The sequence below is a fragment of the Pelobates fuscus genome, chromosome 3 (assembly GCF_036172605.1).
Source record: "Pelobates fuscus isolate aPelFus1 chromosome 3, aPelFus1.pri, whole genome shotgun sequence".
Lineage (NCBI taxonomy): Eukaryota > Metazoa > Chordata > Amphibia > Anura > Pelobatidae > Pelobates > Pelobates fuscus.
Window position 1 is genome coordinate 249,193,788 of NC_086319.1, and position 12,079 is coordinate 249,205,866.

At 40.6% G+C, this 12,079-nt stretch overlaps 1 protein-coding gene across 2 annotated transcripts in view; it reads left to right on the forward strand.

The window, feature by feature from the left end:
• The first annotated feature begins 1,290 nt into the window (after positions 1-1,290).
• The window catches only part of COPG2 (COPI coat complex subunit gamma 2), a 41,855-nt gene continuing 31,066 nt past the window's right edge, over positions 1,291-12,079 (forward strand). For both annotated transcript variants that reach the window (XM_063448302.1, XM_063448304.1), the window contains exons 1-5: positions 1,291-1,412; positions 4,811-4,863; positions 5,271-5,351; positions 7,099-7,170; positions 9,719-9,798. In XM_063448302.1, the coding sequence (XP_063304372.1) occupies positions 1,376-1,412; positions 4,811-4,863; positions 5,271-5,351; positions 7,099-7,170; positions 9,719-9,798 (323 nt within the window). In that variant the 5' untranslated portion in view covers positions 1,291-1,375. The remainder of the gene's footprint in view (positions 1,413-4,810; positions 4,864-5,270; positions 5,352-7,098; positions 7,171-9,718; positions 9,799-12,079) is intronic.

Genomic DNA, 12,079 nt, shown 5'->3' on the forward strand with positions numbered 1-12,079 from the left:
TGCTCCCTGTATAGCGCTGCTCTTTGTATAATACACGTATAATAACCGCAGACTCCAGGAACTACAAGAATCAGAAACAGTGGAGTAGTGACTGAAGCCTCAATCTGAGACATTCCACATGTTGAATTGGGGGCATGAAAAGGGGCTAATGGAATATGTGCATATGTCTTCCTTTTGCTCCCATTTCTCTCTTTAATTCCATTATGTGAATTCTCCTTCTATATCTTTCATTCCCTATTTTCAGCTCTTTTTTTTAAGTGTATTCACTCCCCAATATATTTTTTTATGTGAACTAATGTATGTTCTATGGTATAGACACAACTCTCTGACTGAAGCACTGACAGTGTCACCACTGATGCCCAACTTACATTAAAGTGATCAAATGTACCTGCCTGATATAGATGCTCTGCTGCATATGTATCTATTGCACACAAAGGATGCATGGTACTGTTTATGGAAACTTGGTGTTATAAAGATCTACTCAATAAAGAGGGAATTACAGGGAATTGTGTTGGGAATTTCAAACTTTAGGTCAAAATAGTGCAGCTGAATGGGAGAATTTTTCCAACTTTGGCCTTAAATTTAAAAATACCATCTCAATTTCCTGTAGTTCTCTCTTTATAATTATTATTATGATCTTTATTGAGTAGACCCTGTAATCTGAACTATAAGTAGGCGTAGATTAATCATGTGGGTTGGACATAGTGGGCAGAGCTTTGCAGAAGTCAGTGTGGTAAATTTTCAAGGTAAAAATGAATAGCTGTGCTGCAAAGTGTCCCAGGAATTTTTTTTTACAAATGTTGGCAACTATGGGAAAGCATTATTCAATGCTTTCCTATGGGAATTCCAGTGACGCTGAAAGTCCTCATGCATAACTTGAGGACATCCAGCGTCGTTTAGGCGACCAAGAGTCGCCTTTAAGTCCGGAAGTCCCTCTAGTCTCTGTCTGGTAGACAGCCACTGGAGGAGTTAACCCTAGCAGGCAATTATTGCAGTTTATAAAAACTGCAATAAATACCACTCTAGGGTTATGGGTAATGGGAGACTGCATCCAGGACCAATTCAATGAACTGAAGTGTCTGGGTGCCTACACTGTCCCTTTAAGGGAGTTCCACGCTCACTGTTCCATAGTAGCACATGCACCAGGAAGTCAAAGCTAAGCTAACTCCGCCTGGAAGGCGTGTGTCGTCACGAATGGGGCGGAACTACAGCGTTTGACTGACCGCCAAGATAAGGTTCATCCTGTAAAGTGGGCGTGGCTACTCGTACAGTGGAGGCGTGGCTTTAGTTTGACGGACAGGCGGAGGCCCGGTGTGGTGTGTTTTGTCTGCAGCCTGAGCCCCAGTAACCGGATATATAACAGCGGCGCTTGAAAATGATTAAGAAATTTGACAAGAAGGACGAAGAGTCCGGTAACGGCGTTTTTCCCCATACGGTTTCATTCATAATGGCGCTTATATACACCCTTTCTTTCAGTAGGCCGCAAATCCCCGGACTTTCCTGCTGCTGGTGGCCGCAAAGGGGGCAGGATGTCCCGGGGGCTGTCTGACAGGAGGAGCATGGAGTCAGGAAATAAGGGGAAACCTGAAATAAACACATACATAGCCATCCTGCCCTTGTTACTTACAGGGAATTGATTTATTCTGTTACAGAATCTTCATCAGATTGCTGGAACACTGTCTATAATCTTAGTTACATTCACAGTGCAGGGGGGAGGGATTTTATTTTTTTTGGGAGGTTTGCTAACATTTTATTGCATTGTGCCTACATAGTAATAGCTGGTATACATCACTTTCCATATTGTCTTATAAACATGTAGTAAAGGCTTTACTGGAATGAGATAATTCACTACACAAATCATAGCATACCCTAAATTGTTATTGATGTTACATATCAGGAACTAGCAGATAAGTTCTTAAAAATTCACAGTATTCTTGTGAAAGTAGATACGTGACCGGTATAAGGTTTATCACAAATATTGACAAAAAGTGTCCACATTGAATCCTGGCAGTCAAATAGTTTTTTTTTTCCATAAGAATGGATCTTAATAGGATAAAAAAAAAACTTTGAAAGACAAATTCAAGCACAGTCAGAAAATGTAATATAAGACAAAACAGGAACTACATTGTCACATAAGGGCACACTTTTATTTTTAAGGAAAAAATCTGATGGGAATAGATATCTTTTGCAATGAGCAATAGATGTCTATATAATTTCATTGCGCATGCACAACATCTTGTGTAGAAGAACTTGCTTGATTACCATTTTAACCCCTTAAGGACACATGACATGTGTGACATGTCATGATTCCCTTTTATTCCAGAAGTTTGGTCCTTAAGGGGTTAAATGCACTTCAAGCACCATAACCACTGCTGCATTATGTATTGGTTATGGTGCCCTGGCACCCCTCGTTGTAAGCATTCAGGTTTTAATTTTTACCTGTGGTGCACTGGATGCCACTTCTACCCTGCATTACCGTCAGACAGAAAGCAGGAGCTTTCATTATCTATCTTGAGCTAAGTGCTAGTTCATTGGCCGAGAGCATCACCTAATCATTCTCAGACAATGATTATAGCCGGCTCATACTTCTGGCCATGGCTCAGAGAGCTTCCGGCTCTCTGTTTGAAGAAGTGCAGGTGGGGAGTGGTGTCTAAAGTGGTTTGACTACTTACAATGCTGACGTGGCACCAGGGCACAACTGGCACCATAACCTCTACAGTTTACTGTAGTGATCGTTGCTTGGAGTGTTCCTTTAATCCCCAGATAAAGCTGCCAGGAGCTATAGACTTGGAAAAAGAAGAAAATGGTGGTACATAGGAGCAAGAAGTACATCTTACTTTCACCTTACAGATACCTTCTTGTAAGGGGATGTGTCCCTTTTGGGGTTTTTGTAAAATGTGCAAAGACTCTTAAAGTGAAAGTGTTTTTTTTTTTTTTTTTTTTTTTTAAAGCTATAATTCTTCAAACGGTCAAAAACCTGATTTTAGAGACCATGCACCTCAAAATAAAAACATAACCAGGCTATAATATTATATTGCTGTCAATCATTTAATTAAAAACACGTGTCAAAACGTGAGATGTGAATCTGGACACATATTACTAAGTCTCACTTTAAACATTTGTTTGTGTTTAGCAAATATATCAGGGTTCAAAATGTCAAGCCATATGCTGCTAGCTAACCCTAAAAGTTACTTGTTTCTGCCATGCTACTTCTACTGCATGATCCCAAGGTATAAACGGTAGCATGCACAGGATCATCCAAAGATGACCTCTAATTTAAAACTTTTATTGCTAATGCTATTGTGAGCTGTTCTCTACTTAGTTTTTGTATTGGTCAGGGTGCAAAACTGCCCTAGTGGCTTTCTATGGTAAGTTGTCAGACCACTTGCAAACACTTTGACTATTTACCTGGGGTCTCTTGTAAGCTCATTGCAGTGAGCAATGCTTAGATCATTTGCTGAGAGCACTTGGCTAACGTTCTCAGCCAATTAGCTGGCCTGTGTGGCAGTACTTCAGCACTTCCTACAGGAAACTCAAACATGCCAAGATTTAAAGGGGTATTAGAAATGCCATACGGCCCACTGTAATGGTTAAAATGCCAAGCATTGCCTAGTGCTATCCCATTTTTAAGAGTCGAACAGGTGTTTAACGTTAACATGTTTCAAAAGGTTTACGATTGAACTGGTATATGACAGCTGCAGGCACTATAATCACTTAATTGAGATGAAGTGGTTGTAGTGACTAAAGTATCTCTTTAAGTTATTTATTTAAAAGCTCAAGAAATAGCTATTTGACTATTAGAATACTTTTTGAGGTGTCCACTTCTTCCTTAAAGGGTTACTCCAACTACCATAACCACTTCATTGAGTTGAAGTGGTCATGGTGATAGGAGTATGTTTGTGCAGTGTGTCAGCTTTAAACACTGCAAATACTGAGTTATTTTTAGTTGCCAGCACACTAGAACTCTGTTCTAGACTAGTGTCAATTCTGTGCATATTTTACTGTTGTCAGCACTCACTGCATACTGGCGACAGACGTAGAAATCTTCTTCTTGCAGGCAGAGCGTCTTCACCTACCTATCTTCCTCCTCTCCCCATTCAAGAATAACATTTTAAAGCTTGTTTTTTATTTGAGGGATAGAGAACCTAAATAGGGCAATATACATTAAAAACCACAGCATGAAAAACTGGTTGGAGTAACCCTTTAAAGATATCCAAACTACACATGAGTGATTCAACTCTGTTAAAGCGAATATATCATGAAATTGGACAGGTTCAAAGGAGTACTGTCGCTTCAATGAAATTAAGATAATTGAATAAAACATTGAAAATCACTTGTAATTTTTATTTTATTTTTTCCAGTAGATGCTCCATTTTATTTTAGATTCATTTGAAAAATTTAGCGTGTATATATAGATACATAATCCAGCTCAGACATGACAAATTTAGGGCAAACATTGCAGATGGAGAGGAGAAATGGCAATTGTTTTGTATGTCTTCTCTATGCTGACCTGCAGAAGGATAGGGCAGAGTTTGTAAAAATGATTGTTAGTAAGCTAAGATATAGGTCTCCAGTTGCAGGATAAAGAGATGTAGAAGTCTACATTTAATTTTATTATTCCCATCTTTGATAAATATAGTCCTAAGAATACATATTATTAAAAACCCTGGGAAATAGATGTTCCCCTTTAATTATAAAGCATCAGCATACAATTTACAGTGCTGGTAAATAATGATCATTCTTATATTTCAGTACATATTTGTGTCTCTGCAAAACACAACCTTGATGATTTCATGCTTATCTTTATTAGGAAGTGGTTCTAATCCCTATCAACACTTGGAAAAAAGTGCTGTTCTTCAAGAGGTGAGTCCATGAACAAGTTGGAAATACTTATTTCTGTTATTAATGTTAGCTAGAATGTTGCTTTATAAGTCTTCATATATTTGCCTCATACTTGTTACAGTGAACACATTTTCACCTCCTGCTGTCATTTTATACATAAATTGCACTTTTTGGATTTCATATATGACAGCACTTAGTCATTTAAGAAGTGTTTCTTTGACAACGACATGTATAACATGAAGCTGTGATTAATTCTCCTTGCACAGTTGTGGAACTTTGTACTTATTCCATGGTGAGTAATTTTAGAGTTGTTTTTTTTTTTTGCCTCTACAGTATTTTCTGTAAAATCTCAAGTAATACTTTAAAGTGGCATACTATGCACCATATACCCTTAAAAGTTTTGTGAAACTCTTTATTTACTTTTGCAGGCTCGGTTATTCAACGAGACTCCCATAAATCCAAGAAGATGTCTCCATATTTTAACCAAAATCTTGTACCTGCTGAACCAAGTGAGATGCCAGAGCAAAGATTAAAACTGTATTTAGGGTTGTCAAATTTTATGTGCAACACATCATCTGTCAAAAATCCCCCTTATAATATGTTGAATTTATTTTAATTTAGAATAAATTAATCCTGGTGGGGATCCTAAATCGGTCGTTATGATCAGTTATATTTAACTGTTTGTTTTATTCCTATGTATAGTAAAGAAACTCATTCAAATCATACAAAACCGATTTTACAAAACAATTAAAGCAACACATATCTAATAATAAACCTGCAAATTACATACATTAAAGGACCACTCTAGTGCCAGGAAAACATACTCGTTTTCCTGGCACTAGAGTACCCTGAGGGTGCCCCCACCCTCAGGGACCCCCTCCCGCCGGGCTCTGGAGAGAGGAAGGGGTTAAACTTACCTCTTTTTCCAGCGCCGGGCGGGGAGCTTTCCTCCTCCTCTCCATCTTGATCGCGACGTCATCGGCTGAATGCGCATGCGCGGCAGGAGCCGCGCTCGCATTCAGCCGGTCGCATAGGAAAGCATTTACAATGCTTTCCTATGGACGCTTGCGTGCTCTCACTGTGATTTTCACAGTGAGAAGCACGCAAGCGCCTCTAGCGGCTGTCAATGAGACAGCCACTAGAGGATTTGGAGGCTGGATTAACCCTCATTATAAACATAGCAGTTTCTCTGAAACTGCTATGTTTATAAAAAAAAGGGTTAATCCTAGAGGTACCTGGCACCCAGACCACTTCATTAAGCTGAAGTCGTCTGGGTGCCTAGAGTGGTCCTTTAAGGGGACACTGAAACTGAGGCATATTTTCCCTGTATGAAATAATGATTACCTTAATAGTGGGAGAACATCTGTGCCTCTATAAGCAAAACACAATGGTTATCAGCATGCAAATTAACTTCTATTATTGACTGACTAAGAATTTCACATTCTTTGAAATATTTGGAACATATATTAGGTTAGTTTTAGTTCCTAAAGTATGTCGTTTTTAGAATATTTTAAACATGTCTGAACTCTTTGTGACTCTACACATTTATAATAAATCTACATAATGCTATTCAGCATTTAGTAAGTGGGGTAGTGCAGTTATGTGGCCTTTTTAATATATGTTTTAAAGCAGGGGTGAACAAATGGTAGATCCACAGTTGTTGTAGAACTGCACCTTTTATGATACTTTGCCATTCTAAAGGCTGGAAAAGCATTAAAGCAGTTGTAGTTCTACAATATCTGAAAATCAAACCGCAATAAAATGAGAGCTTTATTGAGCAGATGTAATCTTCTGATATATTCATATAACACTGTTGGATTACTAATATAAAATATAGTGTGTTGTTTTTTTGTTTGTTTTTTCCATTTCCTGGAAAGTAGTCCTGTTTGTGTTTTTTGCTTTAAATTGCTTTAGCGGCTTACTTCTATTATTATTATTATTATTATTGGTATTTATATAGCGCCAGCATATTCCGTAGCGCTTTACAATATTATCAAAAGGAAAGATTTAACAATAAATGAGACAATTACCAAAACTTACAGAAACAATATATTCAAGAGGGTCCTGCTCAAATGAGCTTACAGTCTATAGGAAACTTCTAGAAAGCTATGAGTGAACTCACACAAGCTAGTTTATAGTCTTTGTAGTGTCTCGCTGTTGGGTTTATCTGTCATGCTTAATTAATACAATAAGAGGAAATTAGGAGGCACTTCTTTTATTCGTCTGCACTAATGTTTTTACACCTGTCTTGTTCAGGGTGAACACTTTGGAACTATGGAAGCGACAGAAGCATTTTTTGCTATGACACGATTATTCCAGTCAAACGATGTAAGTGAATTAATGTTATAAATTAAAACTACAAGCTACATTCAGTTGTTTTAGCTTTATTTATTTTTTTTTAATTTTTTTTTTTAAATTCTTTATTTTTTGTTGTGCAAGATATAACAACAACACTTGGTCTGCCACGACAGCAGGTGCAAGCGGAATAAAGTCAAACATATTAAAATACATGGTATGGCATGTGTGAAACGGCACATTTTATAAGCATTGTATAAGTGGCAAACCAGGCCGGTGTATAATCTAGTTGTAGGAGCAATGAGAGCTGGATTGTACTGCCTGGTGCTGTAATTGTTAGGCCTAGCGCCTCGTACGTGATAGTGGATGGGTGTTGGTATAAATTATGCGAGGCGGTATAGGCCTTTTGCCTCTTGGTGTAGTGGATAGGGGAGCGGTTGGTGGCTTCTTATTCAAGAGGCTGTCACCCGCTGGGTATCGTGATGGCCTTGGTGTAAGAACGAAGGGTGATGTGGGGGGGAGGGGGAGGGATGGTTAGTAGTGTATCCCTCCGTTTAGTAGATATGTGTGATTAGGTATCATCTGGTGTTACGCTTAGTGACAGGAGTCTTCTAAACTAGCGATAGAGCGGCCTTCCAACATTGAAAATAAACAAGAAAAATAAACATGAAAACATATAAGCAAACAGTTGCGTAAGCATTATAGTAATATTGCGGTTTTCAGGGGACAGCAGCTGAGTCGGCGTTGCTTCGTTTGGCGGCCGGTACAAATGGGTCCCATGTGTGCAAATGCGGCTTCTGTGTTGCCGGTAAGGCGCCTTCCGGGTTCGAGTCTAGTCCCAATTGCTGGAGGGTCTCAGTGATGTGCGAGGCGTCTTGGACTTTCAGGTTGCCAGTGTCCCGGGGTATTAGCAGGCATTTTGGGGTGCTCCATTTGTAGGATATTTTGTGGTGGATCAACACCGCTGTCAGCGGTTTCAGGGACCTCCGCCACTCCATGGTCGCTCTGGATAGGTCCGGGAAAAAAGCTAGCTTGTGTCCTTCAAAGGGATACGGTGATTTGTTGCGCACCGCTGTCAGGAGCATTTGCCTGTCTGGGCCATGTTGAAAACGGACAATGACGTCCCTGTTTGCCTCGGCGGAGTGTGGCGTGGGCGCTGGGAGTCTGTAGCAACCGTCTAGGGCCATCAGTTTGGCCTGCTTGGCTGAGAAAAGCTGCGTAAATAATCTACGGAGCAGGTGAGGGATTTCGGCTGTACCGATCTGGTCCGATATGCCCCTTATCTTGACGTTCTTCCACCTCCTGCGATCTTCCATTGCTGCCATGCGGCTCTTGGTCTGGGCCTGTTCTCGCCGCATCTCCCGTAATTCTTGTTCTAAGTTTGTTATGCGGGTTTCATGTGCCGCTGTGGCAAGCTCCGTGTCATGAAGGCGTCTCGACACTCCGCTGATCTCTTTCTTGAAGGAGTTGATGTCGGACGCTAAATTGCGGCGGAGGTCGTCCAAGAGGGCCTTCAGGGTTCCCTCAGTCACTGGAGAGCTCTCCGCCCGCGTGGTGGGTAGGCGGGTTCTCGGTCCGTGAGGGTTGGTGTCCAGCTCCTCCATGTCTGGGAGGGACGTTTCGTTGGAGGAATAGGAAAGTCCGTCTGATAGAGGCGCCATGACAGGCTTCACCGCTCCTTGCGGCCTCCTCAGGATATCGGCGGTTGTCGGGATCCTATCTGCTTTGTATTTTTTAGATTTCCGCCCCATCTCGAGTATGTGCGGTAACACTCGTCTGGCGGTGATGTGCCGTGTTGGAAGGGTTGATTTGGGTTTTTTTTTTTTCCGTGGGCATGCTCGGAGCTCTGCAGATGTGCGTCCGAACAGTGCGGTAGTTGGCTCCGCCCCCCCTGTTTTAGCTTTATTAAACATTTTCCTTCTCATTGTGTTTTTATAGTTTAATTCAATTAATAAAGCTGGTGTCATTGTATTGCTATTTTCTCTAATTTAAAACAACCACTAAAATCACTAATCTGGGTGAACCCAACCACGTGAAATATTGCCCTTTTTCAGAAAGGGCAATGTTTACCTTGAATAGTTAAATGCCTCTATTGTCATACTGACAGCTTCTACAGGTGCTTCCGCTGCACTGACCAAGTAATACTTGGTCATGTGATGTTGCAGCTCATAGGAAAACAATGTGATAGGATTTCCTATCAGAATGATTGGATCTGCATAAAGCGCTTGTAGCATGTGCACACCAGGTCCATAGTGCTTTTCTATGAGAAACATGGAATTGGACCATTGCCGGAGGAAGCAATGCTTACTCGATTATGTTGCTGGAGCTGAATAGACCAGCAGTGCTAAAAGTGTCTCAGCACTGGAAAAAGGTAAGTACAAAGAGAGAAATATCACAAGGGACAGGGGCACTATAACGTATTCCTAAAACTATAGTGTTTCTTTAACTGTTCTGTAAACTTCCTACCGTTCTTCCTATATTCTCTGCAGAGGAAGGGTTTTAACAGTCCATTCCATTGCAGGTGCTTAATTTACTACTGAATTGTGTAATTGTATTGTTTTGTTTTGTTTTTTCCCTTTAGCAAACCCTAAGAAGGATGTGTTACCTCACCATCAAGGAGATGGCTAATATTTCAGAGGATGTTATTATTGTCACAAGCAGGTATGTAATCTTGTCATTAAAATACATGTATACTGTTATATTTGTGTGCATTAATTGATTGTTTCTAGTGCTTCCGCCCAAAATATCAAATTGGGTATGGATTTGGTTTGGATGTTTTGTTCATTCGTATTGTGCGACCCAGCTGCCCTTGGATTCGTGGACAGATGGCTCATATTCTTATCTTTATTTTGATTGCCCTCTATCAATCTGTATGTTTTTTTTTTATTTTTGACAAAAAAACAGACAAAATATGTAAATCACCTATAATTGTTTCTGTGTGATGCTCAATTTTCTTTGAAGTTTATGTTAAAGATTTAGCAGTTGACAAATACTAAGCTCTAACAGAAAAGGGCAGAGCTTATAACACTGATAAGGAGGCAAGCATGTCAAACTGAAAGGCTAGCAGGGGCCAAGTAAACAAGGATTAATTTATATGGGCCGCAAAAAAAAGTAAATTTTTAAACAAACGTAGGTTTATTTTGAAAAGTACAGTATATAAAAAAAAAAACAGCACCCCATCTACTAAATCTCAGTTCCCCACCTCTACTAAATCTCAGTCGTCCCCCCCCCCCCCTCTACTAAATTCCAGCTCCCCTGCCCCTGCTTAAACCCCCTCACCCCCCCCCCACAATATTAGGGAACAAGCAGTATCCGGAGTCCTGCCTTGGTGCTGTCCGCACCCTGTGCCAAAGCGGATCCTCCTGCTACTCCTTGAAACCCTGTGAAGACAGAGCATGTCGGTGTCACGTCGGAATGTGACGTTGCGTACTTCCATGCACCTCTAGGTCCAGCCGCGGCCATCAGAACACTGACCGGCACACACTCATTGACAGACACACACTCACAGACACATTCACTGACAGACACACACATCTACACATTCTTGTACACACTCACGATCATTTTATTTATTGCAGATTGCTCCCTACCTTTGGGAGTTGGTGTGGGGCCTCTCCCTGGTGTCCGGTGGGGATCTTCACTCTGGAGGTCCAGCTGCCTGCTCCTCACTGTCACTGCTCCCTCACGTACGTAGTTTAGTGATGCTGGGCCGGAATTACGTCATATTCCGGAACCCGGTATCACCACAGAGGCGCACGAGCAGTAAGGAGCAGGAAGAAAAGGCCGCGCTCCCTCGCTGCCATCTGCTTCCTCTCTCCCTGGCCAAGTCCACCACTTGGGCTCCCTGTTACACTCCATCTACTTGCGGCGCTCCCAACCTCCTTGCCCAGGATCAGCCCTGCCCCCGCCCCCCTATTAGTAATAAATATCTTTGCTGGGTCGCAAAGATATTCATTGTGGGCCACGAGTTTGACATGCTTGACCTAGACATTTCGTTCCAGAAAAAAAGCTTATACTGAAGCATGGATTTCTACATTAAGTTTTATTTTTCAGACTTTGCTAACACATTTGTTACATATAGGTAAACATAATATTAAATAACCTAGAATGTAAATTTTCCCTTTTAAGAGTTTTTAACCACCAATACAGATAAGTGGAACAGTAGAAGAGTAACAAGGGAGAAGACTTCTATTCAACATGAACTACTATAATAACAAATAATTCACACCAAGTGCAACAAAAACATGCATGTCCAAAATATGAACTGAAATAAAGGGTGGAACAAAATTCACCATAGGATTTGAGGAGTCCGTAACTTTTTTTTTTTATTTATTAATGAACCAATTTCAATGATGTTGCATACAATAAATGGTTAACATATGGAGATTTGTTTGACTAGGTGCGGAAGATGAAATCTTTTAAATGAGCTTCATTTGCCGCCTTGCAAAGCCAGGCTCTTTCGATTGCATTGTTTATAACATTAGTTCATGTTTGAGGCTCTAGCTCTCAAATTTCTGCATGTATATCCTCCTTGAGCTGCTCAAGTGTGTACGTGGCTTGTTCACGTACACTCGCTCCTTCAGATAGCCCCACATGAAGTAATTGGGAGCTGAAAGGTCGGGCGAACGTGGCGGCCAATACATTTGTGAATTTCCTGAAATTATACACTCGCCAAACAGTTGTCTCAGTATTGAAAATAAAATCCTACAATTTTTACTCTTAGTCCCTTCGTAAATTATCCATGATGAATCTCCTAGGGCTTAGTGATATGTACCTGCAACAAAAAAATTGAACTACTTAAAAATAACTTATTTACCTGTCAAATTCTACTCTGAATTTTGGCCCACCCTGTACAGAAAGAGTAATGGAAGGATGGTGATTCGGGACTGTTACATTTAATTTTATAATGTTATAAAAAGTGTTCTACTATATGAGAAACCTG